This window comes from Siniperca chuatsi, linkage group LG1 (assembly GCF_020085105.1).
Source record: "Siniperca chuatsi isolate FFG_IHB_CAS linkage group LG1, ASM2008510v1, whole genome shotgun sequence".
NCBI lineage: Eukaryota > Metazoa > Chordata > Actinopteri > Centrarchiformes > Sinipercidae > Siniperca > Siniperca chuatsi.
This window is the reverse complement of record NC_058042.1, coordinates 17782804-17806601: the sequence shown is the minus strand read 5'-3', so window position 1 is coordinate 17806601 and position 23798 is coordinate 17782804. Positions and strand designations below refer to the sequence as shown.

The following is a 23798-nucleotide window of genomic DNA, read 5'->3' as shown; positions in this document are numbered from 1 at the left end:
AATCAAAGTAAGTGATGCAGGGGCATTGTCTTGTGGGCTCACCACTGAGGAGGCGAAGGGTGGAGGCCGGGTGAAAGGCCTCTTGGACAAGAGGAAGGGTTGGAACAGATTAGACATTGTGAACTTTGGTTACAGAAAACAACTGATGGGGGATGTTTTTGATAATATTATATTGCATTTGCTTTGTGTTCAAGACTTTAACCTGCAATTACTGCAGGATTTTGATTAGATTTGTTTTCATAAACATTATGCACAGTATTAAGCACGGAATTGGTGTTACTGTACCAGCCATTTAGAAAATCATGTCAATCCACAATTATTGTGATTTGGATTGTAAATTCTGAGCTTTGCTCCATTCTGATCTAATTATTGATTTTCACAACAGGTACCTGCTAATACAGTACAAGGATAGCAACTAATTCATATGTTTACACAGTTGGCAATGTTCCTTTTCTTCTGCTTCTTTTGCTAACAACAACCTCCTTCTCATACCACTTGGTCTCTATGGTAAGAAACTGAAACCTCACTAAATGATCTATGATTGATGAGGCTTCACATCTCCTGCCAACTAATAAAATGTAAAGTAAACCCTTGTGAAATTAAAACATACTTCTCTGATCTTCTTTGTACTTGCAAACCGAGTCACTCCCTGCACACCCACACCCATTTTCAGTTATTTTGGCTGATTAGACCTCTACTCGGGTTGAAGTTGAGTGGAACCATGCTGAGAATTACCAGCACAAACTAATAATAATTGTAAAGGTGTAAAAGAAAATCAACCACCCACTGGGTGGCATTTGACAGAGATTTAACAGCTTCTTGCTGCATTGGCCAACGTTGGAGGATTTGTCAGTAAATGAGGCATATCTGCACTAAGTCTAAGCATCAGTGCGAATGATCAGCAGGGACTGTCAGTCATCCTCTTCTTGCTGCCTGCTGGAAGCTGCCTAAATCCTGCATTGAGGTGTTGAGACCACAGCTGTCTGAAATCAAATAACGATATAATGATCCTACAAATCATATAGGCTGACAGAGGGAAGGTGGCCTTTGGCTTGGGCATGGGTACTGATATTTGTTTGCCTACTGTGCTTAAGGAGTGATGTTTCAAGCACTGTAAATGTTACTCTTTTAATACATTTTTTTCTGTCAGTCATCATGTATACAGAGTGACATATTTGTGAAAAGTCAGTGTCAACCGGCAGATTTATCAGTCCAACTCTAGATCAAAATACAAATTAAAAAATAATCTTTACTAACATCAACTCATCGTCTTCATGGTATAACACCTTCTTAGGTAGAACTGCAAACTGAAAATGCCTTTAAATTCATAAAAGTGGATGGCTCAGACTATCACTCAAAACAGTTATCAGTAGTGATTAGTTTTTCAGATGAGTGAGCATGAGTAAACCCTAGCTCTGTTCCAGCGGATCAGGTTAAAAGTGAAAGTGTGAGTTGCATTTGCTGTTGTGCTTCCTTCATGCAGCCAGACACTAAGCATTTATGTGAAAGGCTGCTTGTATCAGGCGAGGGGTACCGGATTTCAGGGTTGACATGATCCAATTAGGTATCAGCGACAAGAGTCCATAAAGTGATTACTAGTGGACCGAGATGATTTCCCCAGATTAAGTTAAATCCACAGTTAGAGAAAAAATGACTAAATTATACATTTCAACACTTTTATATGTGTTTTATTGAGAAAATAAGTATGGTATGGAGGGGTATGAATATGTACCTAGTTAATTTTGCTAATCAAAGTGAGAAATGCAGCTTTTCCATGAAGGAAAAATGTGTAATGGCTATGTTATAATTATGTGAGAGGTCCTGACGAGTGCACATGCATTGCAACTATTACGCATGTATCTGCTTTTGTGCAGACCCAAACCATTGAAGGTGCAGACGCAGTACCAATGACATTTTTGGATTTTGCACAAGGGTATTTTGTCCACTTTTTGTGTCTCCAAATGACCATCCTGTGCTCTGTCAAACATCTTAGGACATGTAGTCTTTTAATAAAAAACAGCACTTATCATCACAGGAACCCTGGTTCAATCTCTGGCAGAGTTTTTTTCTGCTTGGCCAGGTGCCCCATTGAACATAGTTGGTAGTGTTCATGGGTGGGAAGCCGGTAAGGGATCTTTTGTTTGTCGTTGCACTACTTAGTCTGGTTGGCCAGATTCTCTTAGATTTATTTTACAACAAGTTGTTGTAATTAGTATACTTACTGCACAGGTGCACAGATGTAACTGTTTTCTAAAATATTTTGCGTTTCTCTGAAACATCAAGAGTTTTTCTCTTAGGAGTTGCTCTGGACTCTTCTGCTATCCCATTCAAAAACTGTCTGCATAAAGAATCTGTTCACCTTTAGTTTGATGTTAATGCTTCAGTGTACGTGTCCCCCTTATACAGAGAATCTGGTGTTACTATTTTGTGGCAGGCATTGTTACACCACTTCTCCTTTTCTTTTGTCCTGTAGGAGGCTGGAACCCTCTGAGCGTCCGCTCCAGATAGTGTATGACTACCTGGCAGCTATGGGCTACGCAGACCCTGGACGAGTACAGCAAGAAGCAGCCAACTCAGACCTCAGCTGTTTGATCCGTTTCTACAGTGGTGAGTACTGAACTACAGGGGCCATCATCCCCAGTCTACACTATCTGCTGCTGCTCAGTGGGATCTGGTAGGAGCCTGGTGTCTTCCTCTGAAAACAGACCTGAAGGCCTAAAAACAGGCTGCAGCAGGTCAAATGTTCCAAAACGGTTTTATCACATCCTCTTTTGATCTTGTGTGTGTGCGTTCAGCAAGGATTTTCTTCTGGACAAAGTAAAGGCAATTGCTGTTTGAGGCTCCCTGTGAGCGATGTCTGTAGAATTCAATATAGCCTGGGATACCACAAACACACAACCATTATGGCCTCACTGTAAGTGACTGACTATCCTTCATCCTGTGGTGTTTCTCCATCCTCATGTGGACTGCCTTTCACCTGGTGTTGTCAACATGCTCCCATGACCCCAGGACTGGAGTGACTAAGTGGCCCTGTGTAGGCGTGATATATTAATGCAGTAGCAAAATGGATGTGACTCTTGGAGAAACCAGTGACAAATTTGTATACCTACATGTGTCTTAATGCAACTCACATAAACCCGCAGACATCTCTAGTTCTCCTCTTTTGAGTCTGTGCATTGGTCTAATGATACTCTTACAGTAGCAGCAATTAAGGGATTTGCCATTAAGGGTAAATGGTGAATGATGTTCTGTAATGTATTTCCACTTAATAAACCAACTGATGTTCCTGCTGAGTCAGTCGAACTCCTTATGTTTGGGGTTAGAACTGCTCACATGCTGCTGTGCCAGAGAAAGAGAGAGGAAGACTGAGCAAACCACAGCAGCTAAAGGGCTCACATGTAAATCCTCCCATATAAAGTACACAACCCTCCCTACATTGAAATGCAGTGCGGCCACACTGAATAAAAATACAAGCTAAACACAAATCTCAACAGCTTTGTATTGAAATTTTCTGGTTGATTAGGCACTTGTGAGGAGACTGTAAAAATCCTAACTAACTGTGAAGCTGTAGCAGCAGATTTAATTACTTTTTTTTTACATGTGAAACAACAAGATCACATTCAGATTTGTCCAGTTGTAACATGTAAAATGTAACATCCTTCCATTAGGAGAGCATGAAAACTCCACACAGAAAGGTCCAGATTCAGACCCAGAACCTTCTTGCTGTGAGGCTAACCACTGCACAAAAACAACATAACATGACATGGTTCTGAGACATTTTTGATGCTGAGTTGGAAAGCGTAAAATTTTAATCTTCTGTGTAGTATACATTACCATGGCATCCTGCTTTTTCTTTCATAGACAATTGAACACTACACAGTCTTGATAATCATTCATCAGAACTAAATTTGGGTTATAAGCAGCAGTGTTGTTTTTCTGACTTTAGTTAGCCTCATGAATGAATACAACTTTCTCTTTATGTCTGCTTGGTAATACTGATGTTTGTTTGTTTAGCTGTCAGATATTTAGCTCTCTGTGGCCTCAGTCTTATTCCTCATCTGTTTGTGTCCAGTGGAAGCTTAACTGTTTGCCCCTTGTCAACACGAGAACTGGTCGGATCTTGGCTACTATCAGTAGTCAGGCCACATTGGTCAGTCTAGCCAGGCCCCTTGGAGACTTCCTGCTTCCTTTTGTCAACTCATGGGAAAAGAGGACCAGAGACCAGGCATGACTGGTACACCGGCACTCTTGATGCACTGCCAAGGCTGAGAGCACAACTTGATTTAGCCATTTGGTGCCCTTGGGACTGGAGAGGTAGTAAGAAGTAACTGTTTTGTTGCATAACTTGCAGGTTGTTGTGGTTGTGTTGAGTTATCTCATTGTGTTCACCCACCTTCCCCGGGCTGGTGTTCAGGAGCTCTCCAGTCATACAGCTTCACCTCAATTTTTGGGTGGCACAAGGTAACGGTGGTTTTTCATTCCCACCCACAGTGGTGCTGTAGGTGGGCTGTGATGAATTGTTGAAACACACAACAACAGCCTTGTTCTGAGATCCCTCTTCCAGGTGCTTGCTTGTCTAACAGCTGTTGTCAGGGGTAATGATCTGACTAAGCATACGAGGGAAACTGTGGTCCATCAGTAAAGACTACAGCCGCTACAGAACCACCTGATTTGGTACACTGCATGTGTCAGCTCTGCATTTAATAGCCTTTGAGAGTCTACACTGGTTTCCAACCTGAAAGTAGTTCTAAAATAAATTGCAAGTTGATTAAAGAGTATCTAGCCATGCAGATAGTTTTGGTTTCATGTGCCGAGGTATTTAGATAACTCTCTCTGAGATTTCTGTCACAACCGCAATGGAGGTGAATGGGTTTTTGTTTAAGGTGCCCCCTGCATTTAAAAAATGACATTAAAACAGTCATAAACCTTCATAAAGACTCCTTCATGTTCATGACAGGTATGTCATGGTTATAACGGTGCCAAGTCAGTCTTTTGCACCCACCTTCAAATTGAGTGTTACCAAATATATTTATGCTATGAAGTTTATATTTTCTGATCTTTCTCCCATCTTTTTTCTTATAACACATTAGCTAGGTTTACCTCTTCAGGCCTCTACAAATCATTCAAATAAAACTGTCTGAGGAGGAAATTTGCTCTTTGGTTAAACCTCTTGGCTCATAGGCGCATACCATCAGTGGCATGAGGTTACAAGTAGACATTGGTTTGTTATAATAAGTCAGTGGTCTATATGTAAATATAAGTGCATACTTTTATTTTATGTGTAGGTGTGCTCATTTGCTCATTTGCATGTGTGTGCATTTGTCTGTTTTATGCCCTTATTTTCTCTCAAGCCATTGAAGTTCACTTCACCATTCTCTTATTTGTTCAGGAAACTCATCTCGAACCCCCCCGCTTCCCACACATACGCACACCCTCCTGCTGTGGTGCACAGATGAGATGAAAACAAACATGGACAAGGGAGTAAACATTTCTAAATGCTGACTTAATAAGAAATGCTCCTAGTGAAAACAACTGCAGAGACCTGAGGGCCAGTGGTTCTCTGTGTAGGCCCATACAGCTGCAGCACAGGCAAGGCATGCTGTAAGCTCTGCCGCTTGTCCACTGGGCCCTGTTCCACCTCTGCCTGGGTGATCTCTGTCTTACGTCTTTGAGCTTAGAGACCTGAAACTGCTGTGCATGGTTCACGTCAGGCCCACTGTCAGTGTCACAGCAGAAGGAATGAAGTCATCTGTGAGCAGTGTGAACTCACCTAATAAGGTATTGATTTGGCTGGAAACGGGAATTAAACCTAAATGAAGACTGTGGATGTCCTAAGCTGTGATGACACAGAGGCCCAGTGGTTTATCAGTGAATCATAAAAATGTCCTGGAGAAACTGAAAGACTAAAATCACAGTGAATAACCAAACACAAGGTTGCTTCTTTATTTTATGGTATAAAGGGAGAAAGAATTGGTTTACAGGGTTAAAAAGTAGAGAAGCAGTCAGACTGAGATTTAAGAGAAAAATGAAATTCTGTTCAGATCTGGGTTCCCACAGAATTGCCCAGAGCAACAGAGCTCAGCACAGAGCAGGCTCTCTGTGGTTTCCTGCCAGCCCTTGTAATATGCTGTTTCTGTGATGGAGCTCTGTTTCTCCAGAAGATTTCCTCTTTCTCATTTGAATCCTGCAGACTGTCTCTCATCCTAGACTCATGGTCAGTTTTCAAGTCAGATGGCTTACTGCTGCTGAAAAATATCCCCCATTTTAATGGTCTGTTTTATTGCCATCTGTATTCAAAAGCAGCATTCAGCTGTGTGTCTTCCATCTGTGTTCTGCACAGTGCAGGCTTGCTGTATTTGATATCAGAACTGAATTTCTTGCTTAAAGAGTTTTTTAAATAGAGGTAAACAGAGACCACCAAGAAGAGACATCTGGGTGGTGGGTTGAATTTGACTTTACTGCCAAAAAGAGCTTGCTGTTCTGAGTCAAATCAGACTGTGTTTCCGCCTCCACTGACCCCCTACTGCATGCTAACGCAATCTATGCAATCTTGAGCAAGACAAAAAAGCTCTGGGATACAGGGAGTATTGTGTTCAAGTGAGTGCTCGACAGTTGCCTTGAAGTCATCCAATATGTGATTAGAAACAGATTCAACAAAGTATTAACACCCTCTAGACCAAGATCAGGAGATACAGACTAAAACTATCACACAAAAGAGATGAAAATTGGCACAATGACATAAAATCAAAAGCACTGTCACTTTACCTGTTTTGGTGAATCATTTTAAATGAACCATTTTGCGTTGTTCATTTACTCTTAAGAGGTTTACAGCAGAGCAGATACTTTAGTTGAAGGCAGAGTAGTGCCAACTCTTTCTCAATATGTACACAGACGTGCTTTGAAAAGTGATGGTGCATTTGCTGACGTACATTAAGAATGCTGTGATCCAGTTAATCAACAGCTGTTCTGAATTAAACAGTGCTACTCTTGTTTATCATTCAGATTAGGGCTACAATTAACAATCATTTCCATAATTGATTAATCTGCAGATTAATTTCTCAATTAATTGTTTGGACTATAAAACATCAGAAAACAGTGTGAATGTTCATCACAATTTCCTAGAGCTCAAGGTAATCAAATATATTCAGTTTATAGATGTTTTTGGAGACTATTATTTTAGATATTCTCATTCAATCAACTCATTTAATAATTGACTAATTGTTGGTGCTCTATTTCTAATGTTCTATAATCTAATATTAATATTAATATATCAGTTCATAGTTATAGTTATAGTAATAGATATTAAGACAAGCAGTTCTTCTATAAGGAGCTATTTTGACAAATGGCTTAAGTTTTACTAATTCCTTTCTAGTCCTCCACCCTGTTCTAGTTCCTCAGTTCACTTCCTCTTATTTTTCATCACCCCATCACATCCTACCTTACACCTTTCATATCCCTGTCAGTTCCTTTTTTCTACCTTCTCTCTGTCACCTCTCTACATCCCTCTGTCTCTCATTCCATCTATTTCTCTGTCCATTTTTATTCTTCAGTTATAAGGGAGCAGAATATGACCTGTTGTGGCCTCATCTTGTGTGTCATGTGACATGAGATGTCACTGAGTTTGCTGGTGAGTGAAGGCCACAGCCACACTTGAGATAAACAGAGGAGAGATAAGAAGTCATACAGTTGACTTTCTGATGTGTCACTTGTCACACTGTCCCTGTGGCAACCTCTCCAAGGAGGCCGTGACATGTTGATGATTAGTTTGGTGGAGGCAGCACAGCCTCTCTGTGGCCCTGCACCTCCAGACTCCCATAGCTCGGACAAAAACATCCTGCAACAGAAAACAGTGTTACACAACATCTATGACCATGTCACTAAACCCCTCTGGAGCCACGGGGAATGGTCAACATTATTCTTCATCAGTAGGATGGGATTGATTTGGCCAGGTTTCCACAGAGGTTGCTGGACACAGTATGGAGGTTTACCTACTCAGATTGGACTTTGATTTTGTGAACAACCTGTTTCCCTAGCAACTAATAGCCCCACAGACCTTGAGGGATATCGTGTGTTTGTTTTAGAAGTTGGCTCTTTATGGCTGGAACTTGTTTGATATTGTGTAAAGAGGCCAATGATTTCCAGATGGGTGGGTGTATTGATATGGAAGTGCAAAAAGCAATATGTTGTGTATGTGTGGATGCCTTTATGCTCACATCGTGAATATGCATGTTATGTGACGTCTTTAAATGTATTTTTTTGTCCTATAAATAGTTCAATACCCCCAAATATTCAGTTTGCAAATATATAAAAGAGAAAAACAGAAAATCCTTACATTTGAAGAGCAGATTTTTGGCATTTTAGCTTTATAAATGACTGTTTTTAATTAATCCATTATCAAAGATATATATATATATAATCCAAATAGTTGCGGATTAATTTTCTGTCGATTAACTAATCAATTAATCAACTAATCATTTCAGCTCTACTCCTTTGAGCCAAAGGTGCTTCAACTGTACTGTACAGTTTTGAGTCTGTGGTGTTGTAATTGTAAGCTAATTCTCACACAGAAGAACAAATAATTGATTGTTACTCATATCAGTCTTTGTTAGATGAACAATGTCATACAAATCCTTTAGAATTTTTTTAGTGTTATTTTAAAGAAAGACCAAGGTACAGGAGATTATAGCTAGTAGATTAAGATATTACTTGTGATAAATTTGAAGTTCACTGAATTCTTCAACCAAACCACTTCTTGCTGGTTTTAAGATTATTTAAGAATTCTTTCTCACAATATGGATGTTCAGAACATTGATAGAAGCTAGAGCAGACTGTGCGTTAGCATCCTGCAGGTAGAGCTCTTAGGAATGTAGCCCTCTGACAGCATAACAAAGCTAAGTGTGGCATGTGTTTGTTTCTGGTGATATACTGTGAAGCCAGTGAGAACATCCTGTCAACCTGTGTCAGTTTGTAGTGAGTGGGTGCGTAATGATGAGTTTATTGATGTGGGTACTGCAGTGGGCGAGTGTTTTGCTTAATTACTTGTTTTAATGAATATATTATATTTGGTTTATTTTAACTTACTCTTTCAGCTGTCAGCTGTATTCTGTAAACCTTTGATGTTGTTGACTACTATTAGAAATACTCAAATGAAGTATTTAATAAAAAAAGTTTGTTGTATTAGACATACAGCTTGTCATGTGCTGAATCTCTCTGTACAACACTTGGAGAAGGGATTTGTGTGTGGATTTCTTGCATGGATTTAATAGTCTGTCCATGATAGTTCCTCGTCTCCTTACAGTTACGCACAGGGAAGGGCAATGACACAGAAATAATGTTTCTCTGTAATCGTCCAGTAGGGCTGGTTATTGTTTGTTTTTTTTTTTTTTTTACACCAATACAGTACCCAAGTTTTGGTACCAATATGAATTTTATAATATAAACATGTTTTCCAACAAAACACATTTTTTTCATTAAATAAAATAAGCCAAACTTCTCAAAAATTAAATATAGTCTAAATTCAAGCAGCCGCACAAAAGCCTCAGTAAAATACAGTCTAAAATTGTCAAAATTAGGAAATCAAAGAGTAAGTAAAGAAGAGTAAGAATCTGAGCAAATATAGTAATCTGTGCTACAGACACATAGCCTGTAACAACATTGGGGTTCGATATCCAGCCCCGTGTCCAGGTGTTTTCCCCATCACTGCACCCTGTGAAGGTTTGTGTCTTTAATTTTCTCTTTGAGTGAGGGAACGCCCAAGGATCAGTCACTGCTATTGATCTGCCAGCCAGCCAATTTGTTGTCAGAAGCACTTGGCTTTTTCATTATCAGTTTCCCTGGCGAAGAAAAACATGAACAGCCTTTCATTTCATTTGGATGCCCTTGTGAAGTGAAAGGGAAGGTGGAAAGAAAGAGCGAGTCAGACAGAATGAGGGGGAGAGGGAGAGAGAGCAGATTGCCAATGAGAGCCTCTGAGTGGGAGGCAGCATAAGTTGGTTTGAGGAAAATTTAACAACAGAGGACAAGAGGCTGAGGCAGTGTCTCCTCTGTGCTTATTTGACCTGCCATTAACCTGAGTGTACTTGAAGCCTGGCAGAGACAGCAGCCCTGCTGTCTGATATGTCCTTCAGCACTGGCCAGCTAAGGCTGCCTGCTGTGCAAGTTGGCATAATTTAATTGAAAAGAGTGAAGTTTAATGTGGCAAAACCCTGACTCATTCATCAGTATGACTGATGCTTCAGCTAGCTTAGGACAGCAATAGAGAGAGAAAGAGAAAGGACGGAGAAAGAGATACATATACATATTCATACAACATTCACAGGACACCTTGACAATTTATCTGCTGTTCACCTTAGCTTTGATGTGTTGACTGACATGTTGATTTCACAGATCCAAGTCTGATCTGCAAAGAGAGGGAGGAGGAATTATTTCTGATCTTAAGAAGAAAAAGAGCTTGGATCCTTAATTAATTAATTACAAGGATCCATTGAGATGCTTTGGCTTAGAGTTCTGCACTGGCCTTAAACTGAGACCTGAACCTGGCCCCTATCTGCATCTTTAAGACCAAATTCGACTGGTACTGTCATGACTCAAGCTGAATGCTTTATTTTCTCCATTCCAGATCTGTCTTATCCCGGATCTGTGAAGACCTGAGAGGGAGGAGCAATTGTTTGTAATCTTATCAAGAAAAAGAGCTTGTATCCTTAACTGCTGGATCAATTGAGATGCTATGGTTTAGACTTCTGTTTAGGCCTAAAACTGACACCCGAACCTTACCCAGACCCAACCTGACTGAATATGACTGATACTGCCAAATTAGACCTGGACCTTAATCTCTTCATGACTGTTACCTTACTAATTCAACACATTGACATATACTGTACTGTCTCTTTCCCTCTGCTCACTGGGCATTGTGTATCTACTTGCAGCATATGACAAACATGAACACAGATGATTGGTGCAGCCAGAGAGAGAAAGAAATTAAATCCTTAATAAGTTAAATTTGAAAATAACCAAACCCAACTTGAACCCCACAATTCCCAACAAAGTATGTGTTTTTGCGTTGGGTCCAGTCATAGCAGAACTCTACTATGTCTTTAATTTAATAGGTTTTAATAATGGAGTTTAATGGAGAGACTTTCTTCCCCTTACTTTAAGATCAAAATTATTATTGTGCAGTGAGATCCATCCAGATGTACAGTATATGAGATAATAGGGCAGTGTCCATCCTAGAGACTGATATAAGATCAGTTCTTGGAATTACTAAGGTAATGAGGTGACTAATCTATAGGTGATATCATACTGAAATGTGAGTATTTATATGACTTCATTTTCTGGAAGCTTCCATCCTATGTGTATCTGCAGAACATTTGCTATTAATTAGCTGAATTAGTTTATCACAGGAGGGGTGGGGGTGCTTCCGCATTAGATCGATGTCTGTAGATCTACACTAACCTCTGTGTCTGGGCTTTTTCCTTCAGAGCGTCCAGTGAATGCTGACCAGCAGGAGCGGACACTGCTGAAAGGCGTATTCAGCGTCAGGAAGGGCAAGTCGCAGCTGCACAAGTGGGCAGAGCGGCAGGTCATCCTCTGCGGCACCTGTCTAATCGTGGCCTCCGTCAAAGACAGCCTGACTGGGAAAATGCACATCCTGCCCCTGGTGGGGGGAAAGGTGAGAGTTCAGTGTTTGGAGGTCAGACAGCCTGATGGGGTTTTAACCTTTCACTTTCTCCAGGGTAGAGCGCACACTGCAACAACACAGCTGGGTTGGATGGCTAGATAGAGCTGATTGCAGGGCTGTCAGTTAAAAAGATGATGCACCACTGTACATTTAGATTGTCTCAACTATGTGCTATGTAGGCCACAAAAAATATACAGGTTATCTTTCCAACTAACAATACAGCAGCATATTTTTCTGTTTACCTTGAACCAGATACCTGAAACCAATAAAATAAGCTTTTTTGTTGGAATTCAAACCATTATAGTCCTGACCTTTGATGGAAAATAGTTGAGAACCTCTGATTTCAAAGCTTAAAAGCTGCAGACAGTGCAGATACTTTGTACTATATGCACACTTAAGTTATAAGAAATCCACCATAAAATGCTTGAAAATCTATCTAAATCCCAAATAGCAGGGCAGCCTGATAGTGTAGTAGGCACATGCTATGCAACTGGAATTCCCCTAGTTTGTGTTCAGACAGAGACCCTCTCCCTCTTCTCTCACTTAGTATCAACTGTCAAATGAGGGCAACATTTTAACGTAACGATGAAATTATTATGGAAAAAAGATGCATCTTACCTTTCCTGTGCTGATGTGATTTTGTGTTAAATTGACAATCACCTCAGTTGTGGAGTCACAAGATGTGTTGTGTTTGAACAATTATTTTCCTGAACTGGAAAAACATGCTGTTATAATACTTGTACTATTGTCCTCACTCTCTCCAGCTCACAGAGCTGAAGTGAACAGGTTTTAGCAAATGTAGGTAATTAATCACTGCAATACATTGAGATGAGGCAAGTAGATTGAGAGTGAATGCAGCAAAAATATAACTTCATATCATCCCAAAATAAATACTGAAACACCACTGACTAATATATAACTGTGTTAAGATGACAATAATGTTACAGGTTATTCTTTTACCAATATTGCAATAATGAGTTATGATAATCATAATTTTACGTTTGTGTTTTCTCTCTCAGTGTTCCTCCTCATCATATCTGTGTGTTGTCTTTGTACTGAGGTGGAGGAGGTGAAGCGGAGGCAACACTGTCTGATGTTCAGCTCAGCCGGATCACAGGCCCAGACATACTTTGTCAACTTTGACACGCTCGCAGACTACCAGCGATGGCATCGGCAGGCATCAAAAGTAAGCAAGAGACAAAGAGTGTATGTTACTGTGTGTGCAGGACACAAAATGTGTCTTCCATGTTTTCTCTCAGCAGCAGTTTGTTTCCAGTTAGTCCCTCTGGGCTTGTACTTAAATCAGAAATTGTTGATGTTGATGTTGGGACTACAGTTGCCTTCTGCCTGTTGAGTCGTCCAATCAGAAACCGCCTGTCTGAGTGCGTCTGATTGGCTCCACAGAGGCAGACTCTCAGACACTCTCAGTGTCTGGCTTTGATTGAACAGCATACCTCTATTCACATAGTTTTATCTTTTTTTATTTCTATTAGAGGGCACTTCTATTGAGTTTTTAACAAAGGCCCTCTGCAGTAGAGCTTTTGTTATATAAGTCACTGTGGATTACAGGATACTAAATGACCCAAACACATTTTGTATTTGTGTTACACATATACTGTGTGTCTTTCAGAGAATCTTGCCAGGTCACAGCTGTTCTTAAACAAAAAATGTTTCTGTTCTGCTCAGCTTGCTTTGTCTCTAATATCGTAATTAATGGCTATTGTGCCACAGCTCCTTCCTGGAACTGAACAACCTCTGTGATAGCCTTCACTAAGGCAGAGCAAGCATACAATTAGCCATGGAAGGAGAAAGCCAACAGATAAAAAAAAAGAAAATCCAATTAGTTGCAGATTCATGCTAAGTCCAGGATTTCTCTCTACCATGGTGGTATGGATTACTGGGTTAGAGTAGCCTGTTAGTGCTCTGTATTTAGGCTGAGACTTAGACGAGAGGTTTCTATGGAGACTGGGGATGATGACTGATGAAGGTTTTTGGTGGATTTGGGCCAGTGTTTATGCTCCATTGCATAAATCGTAAGAGTGCGTGTGTGTGTGTGTGTGCCAGAGAGGGAGTCAGCAAGTGCATTTGTGCTTGCAAAATGAGCTTGCACAATAGGAATACTGGAGTGTGGGATACATTATAGAGCAGCATGTTAGAATTTGTATTTATAGGAAGTCAGAATGTGTGAAATATATTCCCGTAGATAAGTTACATTTTTAAGCTAATTATGTTACATACATTTTACTGCTAATTAGAAATTGGTACTGTTTATTACAAATGAGAGGAAATGTACTACTTTAATATATTATATTAAAGAATATATTTAAATAGCAGTGGTGAATAAGTAGTGTTTTTGCCAGATGACAGTCACTGCATCAAGAAAGGTTTCTCTAAAAACCAAGGGAACAGGGACTCAGGACTGCTGTTTAAATATGTCATTTATGGTTTTATGTAATTTTGCAATAAAAAATAGCTATTGGGAAATTAATTACATTCTAATTTTGCAATATGTGTCCTCTTTTATGACACTGGATATGAATTTGGTGGAAATACAGCTACAAGAACATGGATAACAACAATCTCCTGCCAGTAGCAATTTTATGTGATTTATTAGTTGTTAATGTACAAACCGCATTAAAAGCGTAGCCCTGATGACACATCAGCTAAAATGGAGTGTGCAGGTAATTAATTCAGTGACTAATATATTTTTTTAATACTTTATTTGTATTGCTTTTCCGTTACAAAAAGATCACATACATACAAAAGAAGAAAAATATGAAATGATCTGGATTGCATTTTCCATCAAAGTCCCCACAAAACTGTGATATACTCCTGTGATATATTCAGTGGTTCATTCTCTTATCTTGTCATTGACATGTAAACATTGTCCATTTCTCCCATTTCTTTTGACATCACTTCTCTTGAGCGCTTATCCTATGAGTTAAGTGTTCTGTATCATATATTTTGTTCACAATTTTCAGCCATTCATCTTGTATTGGCAGTTCTGCCTTGTTCTATCCCTTCACAATAGCCTTTTTACAAGCTACCAACAAGACTTTCAGCAAATATCTGTCTTCTCTTAACACAATATCTCCTGTCATAATACCAAAATACATAACTATACATGACCTAGGTAGTGTATATCATTGCCCAGAATTTTGATAATAACCATATAAACATTTTCCCAAAACTGTACAATTTCAGGACAAAGCCAAAATACTTGAGAATGGTCTACATTTATTGCCCCACATCGTCTCCAAGATGGTTGTGCTATAGACATGTATTTGCTCTTAATTTGGGGTGTAATAAAAAATCTAATTACATTTTTCCAGCAGTATTCTCTCCAAGTACGTGAGGATGTTGTAGACTGTTCTCCAAATATGCAATCATTCATCTTCTGCAATATTCCCAGTGAATAATATTTATTGTGTAACTCAATATTCAGTAACCATCACACCAGAATAAGGACACCCCCCTCAGGGGCAAATTCACAAAGAATCGATTGCGGCCGCTGATAGCTCCATTAATTTTGCATCAACGGTATCTGCCCCGTCTCAAGGTCTGATTCACAAAAGATATTGCCCTAATGATGTTACAGCGCAAACACACCCATAAAGTTTTGCAACTGAGTGCAATTTGCCATTGTGTCACGTCTATTAAATGTTCATCTGCAATTTTATGTAGTGGTTCGAGTAAAATTTGTTCTTTAAGGTGTATTGAAGCAACGTTTGAGTCAAAAAAAAATGTATAAATGTAGTTGCAAGAACAATACTTTCTACAACTATTATAATTATCTATTAACTCCCCATGCTCTTTCATTTGTTTCAATCTGCGGGATGTCTCTTGCTTTTCTATGACTTACTCTGTATGGAGTGTTTTGTCAGAGTTTGTTATTTGGGGTGCTTTAACTGTGCGCTCTCCCTCACACCTCTGGGCGCAATGGAGAGCTGTTTTCTCTCCTACTCTGCTCTATGCTGGACTGTTACAGTGCGTAACCGCCGTCATGAGATTTTAAGTGTGACTGCTAACAGGACTGGAAATGTCAATCAAGTGCTACCTGACTGGACTGATGATATTCCTGAGGAAATGGTATAAGCAGCCAGATGACCTGTTTTTGAGCTGTGGTTTAAAACATGTTTTTAAGGATTGTTAATATGGTGTTGTGATGGCATGTATACCCGAATACACATCAGTAGGAAAACAAGAACACTCAGAAAAGTTTAGCTATGTTTAGATTGTTAACCAAACAAAAGCAGAGTGTACTGGTTTTTCAGCTCTATCGGAAACGATCTGATTGCATATGTAAATTATTTAAGCAGTATGTACTGACTTATTGATCAAGGACTGAGACGACTTCAGTAACTGGCAAAAATCCCTAAACCTCTATTCAGGCTGAGGTATTATTTAGCTGTCTCTTTTCAGTGTCTTCTTCCTCTATCACATTGCTTCACAGTCACAACATTTAATTACCTTGCAACCCATCTAAAACAGCAAAACTTTTCTTTCTATCCCTCTAATTCTTCACTGTTAATCTGTGTCCATCGCATCCCTCACATCACTTACTCTTTTGAAAGAGGAATTGCTTCTTTAAAGTGGCTGGCAGATGAGTAGTTCTATGGGAGAAGAACAGTTTTGTGTTTGTCATCTCTAAAAGCAGTGACGTGATGTCATGCTCTGCTGAGCAGCCGTCCCTGTCGTAACGGGGAGGTGCTAAATAGAGAAGTATGTGGACCCAAAAGCAGATGACAAAGAAGCAGTCTCAGGGTGAAGTAGCCGAATAACTACCGTGTTTATTGTTGGGTGGAATGCAGGCAAGAACAGGCAGAGGTGAGCAGACAGGTAATGAGCAGACAAAATCCAAAAATGGTCCAAAATCCAAGAATCACCGGAGAACAAAGAATCCAAGATAAACTCACAGTCAAAGGCTCGGCAAGGAACAACACCATGTGTACAACAATGATCCGACACAGAAGAAAGAAAAGACCAAGACTAAATACCCTAGGGGAGGTGAGACAACGAGACACAGGTGCAAACAATCAAGGGAGGACCAACAATCAAAACTGGAGGGAAAACACAGACAGGAAGTAAAAACACAAGACACACAAGGGAAGAAGAATACTACCAAAATAAAACAGGAAGTGATAACACCAAAACTACCACAGTCCCATTTTCGGGGTTGCTGCCCAATGTGCAGCCCTGTAGTTAATGGAGGAGACTATCCTCAGACTGGACTGGACAAGCACTTCTAGGTAGCCTGCAATGATGGCTGGCCTGTAAACAATCATCTCTGAGATGATGGAGGGTCTGTGCAGCTGCATTTTTTACAATAAAAATGTGAGACGAAGCTGTGTAACTGTACTGTAACAGCAGTGAGAGATCTGAACTATGCTAAAACAAGCACAAAATCACACATGTAGATGCAATCACACACTCCTTGACACTCACACATGTTAGTTTTGATACTTGTGAGGACATTGTGCATCTGGGGGCTTAGTCTATCTTAGCCTAACTCAATACAATTCAACAGCACCACAAACTACACCCTTCAAAATTACCATGTTGAATCAACACCTCTCTAAAACAGTTTCAACAACGACTAAACGTTATAACCTTCTTGGAGGTATGATTTGTTACTGTTGTGTTATCAATCAATCAATCAAACTCTATAGCACCTTCCAACAACCAAAACTGAACCAAAGTGCTGTACAACATTAAAAACAAGAAAAAAATTATTAGACTGCATTACCTTTAAATAGATGTACCTAATAAACTGGCAACTCAGTGTATGTCTGCACATGTTTGCTTAGGTCTGACTGTAACTGGCTCATATTAAGGAGTTACTGTAGTACTCTCTTAATTCATGACGACTGTGTATCCCTGGAAGATAAACTTCATTGAAATGGAAACCGGGCCATTGTCTGTCTGAAGTAATGTCTTGGCAAGGCAGCTGGCTGCTTGCATAATTAGAGGCCAATATAGTTGTTTCCACTGTCCATTGTCCCAACTCACTTAAGGTAAAAACTCTTTAAATAGTGGAGCCTGCTGTTGGGTGTATTTGGAGTTGGAGTTCACTATAAGGCATGAGGTGTTAGGGTGGTTGTCGCCTGACAAATGCTCTTAGGATTGTAGGCTGCAAGAAGGAGAGGACTTTTATTATCTTAATATAATAGGACAAGACAGAATGCCGGTATTCTTGATTGGATTTGGTTGTTGCTGATGGGGATGTCATTAAAATTGAGTTTTACTCCTATATTGTAAAGCTATCAATGCCACATGGGGATCAGTAGAAGTTTCGGGTTTGCTTTAAGCTACATGTTGTGATATAGAATGTGATGCTGACACGCCAAACAGAAAATAGTAGTACTCATTTTCAGCACTTAAAGTTTCTTTTCTTAACTCAGTGTGTGTGTGTGTGTGTGTGTGTGTGTGTGTGTGTGTGTGTGTTTGTGTGCATGTGTCTGTATGTGTGTGTAGGTGGTGTCTCAGACAGTCAGCCTGGTGGACCTGTCCTGCTACAGTCTGGAAGCGGTGCCTGAATATCTATTTTACAGTCAGGATATCACCCACCTCAACCTGCGTCACAACTTCATGAGCCTTCAGGGGCCTGGAAGCTTGCTCAACCTCCCCAGGTAATCACATCCTTTACCTTTACACAAACATTTGCTAACAGATGGATGTAGGATACTGGGATCATGTCCTTTGTGGTGGAAAGTGTCTGCCTTGCTGAAATATATGTTTCAAATATTAATATAAATTGCCATTGTGGCTTTTACATAAAAGTGACACTGTGCCTTATTCAGACATGAGACAGACAATACATTTGCATAAGAGGTACATGTCTGAAAGGGGCTACGCCTGGGCAGAGCTTCGCAGTGGTCCTCACTTGTTTACTGTTGTAGGAAGAAGGAGCTAATTAATTACACAAACCTTTTGGTTACAATCAGTCTTATTCAGTGAACCAGCACTTTATTATCCCATGTTTTCCAGTGATAATTTCTCTCTTGAGCTCTTGGAGAGTGCTACAGTAAAACTGCAGTATGTTTCTCACACCAGCCTTCCACAATTATAATCACCAACTTTCCAGCTACTCAGCTGTTCAAGTGTTATACCGTGACATGATTTTTGTGATGCTCTTTATATAAGCATGTAATGTGCTGCTCTCTGCTGATCCCTCTCTCATGCCAGATGTGTGGAAATAGCGGGTTCCACCTGTGTGTTTAAACAAGATGGATTTATCAGTAGATGCATCGCTATTGAGTGTTAATCATCTCCGACCCCTCTAGTTCCTGTTGTATGCCTCCAGCATTATTGGTTGGCTGTGTGTGTACTATGTTATTACCAAATGCATAACATGATATAAGGGTCTATTCTGCTACTTGCTAAGAAGAAGATCTACACTTCAGTGTCTTGCACCCCGCTATTTCTGGTGCTCCCTCCATTTATGTTTGTATATTGAGAAAGAGGATGCATGGATAAAAGGAAATGGTCTGTACTCTGACCAGTGTTGTAGCTCATGGCAGCCACTGTCACTTCTCACAGGACCTGGGGTGACAAGTGGAAGGTAGAGTTAATATAGAAGATCTGACGGTGCAGCCACACGTCTCTTGGACACGTGTTATAAATGTGTACACGCACACACACACACACACACACACACACACACACACACACACACAACATAATTGATGCTTAGGATGTATTTCTATTTGAAACAGCCAGCTGAGACCTTAGGAGATGACAACACATTTTTTGAACAAACACATACATAACAGTAGAGTACTTCAAACTATCTTCATCAAATGTAGTAGACGCTGTATAACTGACCGATCTAAATCTAGTAACATCATACACTGGTAATACTAAGGCACCAATGGGGTTGAACTGAATACTTTTTCAATGTGAACACTGCCCATTCTTGTCTGCTGAGCCACTGACTGATTTTTCCAGCTGCTTTCAAAGCCGTCTTAATAACATGGTGCAAGCCTGAAGCACAAATAACAGCACAAAACTCCCACAGTGAACTCTAATTTCCACAGTGTTCACCCTGGATGTTAACAACTGGTGTTCAGCCTCAAACTGTTAATTTACCATATATCTTCTTTTATTCACATTCCTTGTCCACTGCATTCTCCTGAGGCAAAACAAATAGCTCTGCAGACGTGACAGGGCTCTGAAAATGTGGACCACAGTAGCAGGTCAGCTAATATGCTGGTGCTCGTCTGTCTCATTAAATCTTCCTGTATTTTCAGTGCTCTTTCTCAACATCACAGTGCGAGACCAATCACCTTCTTTTACCCATATGAAAGCAACAACAACAAAAAAACGAACTTATGTCCCTCTTGCTTTAAACCGCAGCCTTTGATTGCTGTTTGGTTGAAGAAATACAAGCACTCTTTTGTACGTACCTTTTTTTTTTTTACCTTTTCTCTGGTACTGTGCTAGTAAGTGATGTTAGACACATCCAGGTACATCAGATGGATGACACATCTTCTACATCTATTATTATGATATTTTTGCAAATTAATGGGGCAAATGTCACAATAAATTTGGTAAGCAAAACAAGAAAAGGTAAGATTTTTTTCATTTTTGGAGATTTTTTTAAAGGTCCTCCATTCTGGTCTCTCTTACTTTAGGTTTTCTCAGCTGAAGAGCCTGAACTTGTCTCACAACCGTCTGGGTGTGTTCCCTGAATGTGTGTGTGAGATCCTCACCCTGACTGAACTCAACCTCTCCTGTAATAGTCTCCACACCATCCCTGTACAGATAGGCAACCTTCAAAGGTTTGACACAGTGACACACATATACATACTGTACATACAAACATTACACACGGTACCCGAATACATAAGTAAGGATATGCATGAACAAACAGTACACACAAAATTCTGTTTGATGTTAGAACTGCATGTGGCCAAAGACAATCACACAGTGAAATCGCAAATTGCAATTTAGGTAGGTAACAATAGGTGCACTGGGCACAAAAGGTAAATATACTTAATACTTTGGCAAATAAACTTTTCTTTTCTTAAATATGTCCTACACCTCAAAAATGTATGTCACATGTATGGTGGCTGTGAAGTGCAAACCAAGACAACATTTCAGAAAGCAAATTATCAAAAGCAAAAACACAAAGATATTTTAAGGGTGGAGTTTTAGGTTTTTAGTTAGATATTTTAGAGAAACAACAATGAAAACAACATTAAAACAGAAAATCACAATGTGTTGCGTCAATATTCAATCAGAAAGATGATTATTTTCTTTAATTTCTCTTTATCAGGTTAATTTGTTTCTGAAATGTGATGTTTGTCTATTGTCATTGTATTTTTGCTTTTGTTAATTTGTTTAGTCAAAAGTTGTTGTGGTTTGCACTTGCCATTGTACACATAATTGTACACATAATAATGTTTTCATAAAATCTGGATTGAGGTCTTAACAGAGTTTAGTTAAAATGCTTTCATATGCAATCAGATTAAGTCAGGAAGCTTAATCAGGGAGTTTTCTTTCTTTGGACCTGCTCAATGTAGGATACTGCTCAGTAAACAATGGCTATATAACTACAAATGGACACAAGCAGATATTTTGATCACTCTTTGAAGTCAAAGAAAGCAAAACATGACATTTTCTCCTCTCCATCTTGTAGCCTGCAGACGCTGTCTTTGGATGGAAACCACCTCAGCTCTGTGCCTGAAGAGCTGGGTGGCCTGTCCCAGCTTAACAGCCTAGGACTCTCCTTCAACAACTTCTCTCACATCCCTGCTGTGCTGGAGAGACTGAGTGCAGTGGACAAGCTGGCCATGGCTGGGAACAGAGTGGAGAGTCTGGAGTTGTGTACTCTGGCCAGAATGAGCCACCTGAAAAACATTGACCTCCGGTAAGAGGCCAGCCAGGGGATAAACAGCTCTCAGCCTCTGCACTTCCTTAGTCTCTTCCCTTTCTTCTTTCTCTGTTGGATCAATATGTAAAATGTAATATGTAATGGAATGTAAAAACACTGTAAATCATTCAGTGAATATGAGGGCAGGTGGAGAATATTCCTGCACTGCCACCTATCTATAAAGTTTTTCTTTATTTCTTCCTCTGACAGAAAGATAAATGTCCTGATACAAACACTAGTCTGAACCTCAACCATTCCTCCTTTCCTCACCACTCCTCTATGCCAGGTTTGCTGAGCACAAATGCTTTTTTTCTGCATTGCCCTGATTCACGCCTACATTCACACCTGGGAGCTGCCTAGAACAACACTCATATGTATTCGTTGGCCTTTTAGCATTTCCACAGGAACAGTTGGGAGCTAAGTGTCTTGCTCAAGGGGACCTCTGTGGTGGGTAATGAGGGATGGTAAACTCTACTCATTGACTTTCCTACCCATCAGAGGATCAAACCAGCAACCACTGCTCCACCCACAGCCAGCTAATAATTCAACCTTGGGAGTTAAGTTGCGGTTTGGCAATGGCAGACTATATTTATGAGGGCAAGGTGCATCTGTGGTGGATTAGTGGGCTGGCAGCTCTCATAAAAGAGGAGTTATTGTTTATTAACAGGATGGATGAGATCAGGGAGAGCCTGGATCTCAGCACATTGCCTTACCTGACAGTCATGAACTCAGAATTACTCAACTTTTTGGTGCCCACCTGGGTGTTGTTTTAAAAGGTAAAATGCTAAATATGGGTAGACGAGTCTGTCAAAAAAGTTAATAGAAGTTGTCTCCAGTGAAACAAAGAGAGAGACAATGGAGTGATCATAATGTGTCATCCAACAAAAACAATATCTTGGATGCCAATGTTAGATTTTTTTATGAAACCTGAGGGATTGATATGTGTCAACTAACTTGTCTAAAATGTGTTTCATCCATCATTTTCAAATTCACACTGATTGACCTAAAAGTGTGCTACAATATTAATATAATATTGTTAATTTTTCAGCATGCCCTCACAATATATTTTTTTTAAAAACTTAAGGAAATTACTATCTTATTGCTCTTATTGAGAACACGTTTACTACTGTTATTAATTTCTATATTCCACAATAGTTATGACATTATGTATGCTGATGATCTTTCGCTGTAAACTAAATTAGCCACTGCTGGAATATTTTGGAAATTGAGTGAGCTAATTTTGCAACAACCCTTAATATCACACTATTACTATTTTTGTCTAATTTTAGTAAGTATGACATATATCAGAGTGTCTTCATTGTATTGAGCATTTTATTTGATGTCACCTTAATGCTTCACCCAAGACTTTCTCTTCTGCTCCAGTAGGAATAACCAGTGATATTTCATCTCTTCATCTCTCCCTGTTAAATGCAGATTGAATGGACTGCACTTGGTGAAAAGTGAGAGTCTAGAGGCAGTGAGCCAGGTGACGCAGCTGGACTTACGGGACAATTGCTTGGACTCACTAGACCTGAGCTCCGTCTGCAACCTGGAGACTCTGCACTGCCAGCGTAACCAGCTGGGGACACTCACGCTCAGCGGTTTCACACTGCGCATGCTTCATGCCAGCAGCAACCGTGAGTCAAACAGAGCCATTATTGCCTCACTGGCTGTTTGTTTGTATGTTCAGGCCCTTCTCCATAGTAATACATTCATCTTATAAACACACATATGAACGGTCCAGATGTTTAGCTGCTGATTGCTGCTTTTATCTCCCCACAGGCCTTACAACAGTCAACATCTATCCAGTCCCTAACCAGCTGACACACATGGACCTATCACAGTGAGTTCTGGCTGGGAATAAGAAGTGGCTATGGTCTCTGTGCTCACAGATTTTTGAACAGAGGAGGCTCTGATAACTAAAAATAGTATTTTAATCTTAATGTTCATTAATCTAGTTGTGCGCAGTGTTTAATGGAGGTGTAAATTAATTTGAATACTTAATTGGATAACCAATACCCAACAACCTTAAAGCAAATATTCTGTGGAATCTACCCAGTGAAGCTTCACAGTATTTGCAGTTATCATAATTCAGAAAATCTAACAGGTTGGGGTCTCCAGATTAAAATGAATGAATGTGTAAGAAACATTTCTTTTTCTTTTGTTCATCTCGTAGTCTGCTATATTTCCTTCAGTTTTTTTCTGCAGTATGTACACAGGGTTTGCACAGATTCCACAGAAATTGGT

At 39.8% G+C, this 23798-nt stretch overlaps 1 protein-coding gene across 8 annotated transcripts in view; it reads left to right on the top strand.

Moving 5' to 3' along the window:
* The window catches only part of phlpp2 (PH domain and leucine rich repeat protein phosphatase 2), a 46380-nt gene that overhangs the window by 8786 nt on the left and 13796 nt on the right, over positions 1-23798 (top strand). For 7 of the 8 annotated variants that reach the window (XM_044207009.1, XM_044207019.1, XM_044206994.1 and 4 more), the window contains 8 exons: positions 2474-2607; positions 11478-11668; positions 12738-12863; positions 18152-18306; positions 20311-20457; positions 21318-21548; positions 22986-23188; positions 23334-23394. In XM_044207009.1, the coding sequence (XP_044062944.1) occupies positions 2474-2607; positions 11478-11668; positions 12738-12863; positions 18152-18306; positions 20311-20457; positions 21318-21548; positions 22986-23188; positions 23334-23394 (1248 nt within the window). Of the gene's footprint in view, positions 1-2473; positions 2608-10663; positions 11669-12696; positions 12864-18151; positions 18307-20310; positions 20458-21317; positions 21549-22985; positions 23189-23333; positions 23395-23798 lie in introns of those variants that run through there. The other variant, XM_044207055.1, reaches the window with a different exon arrangement.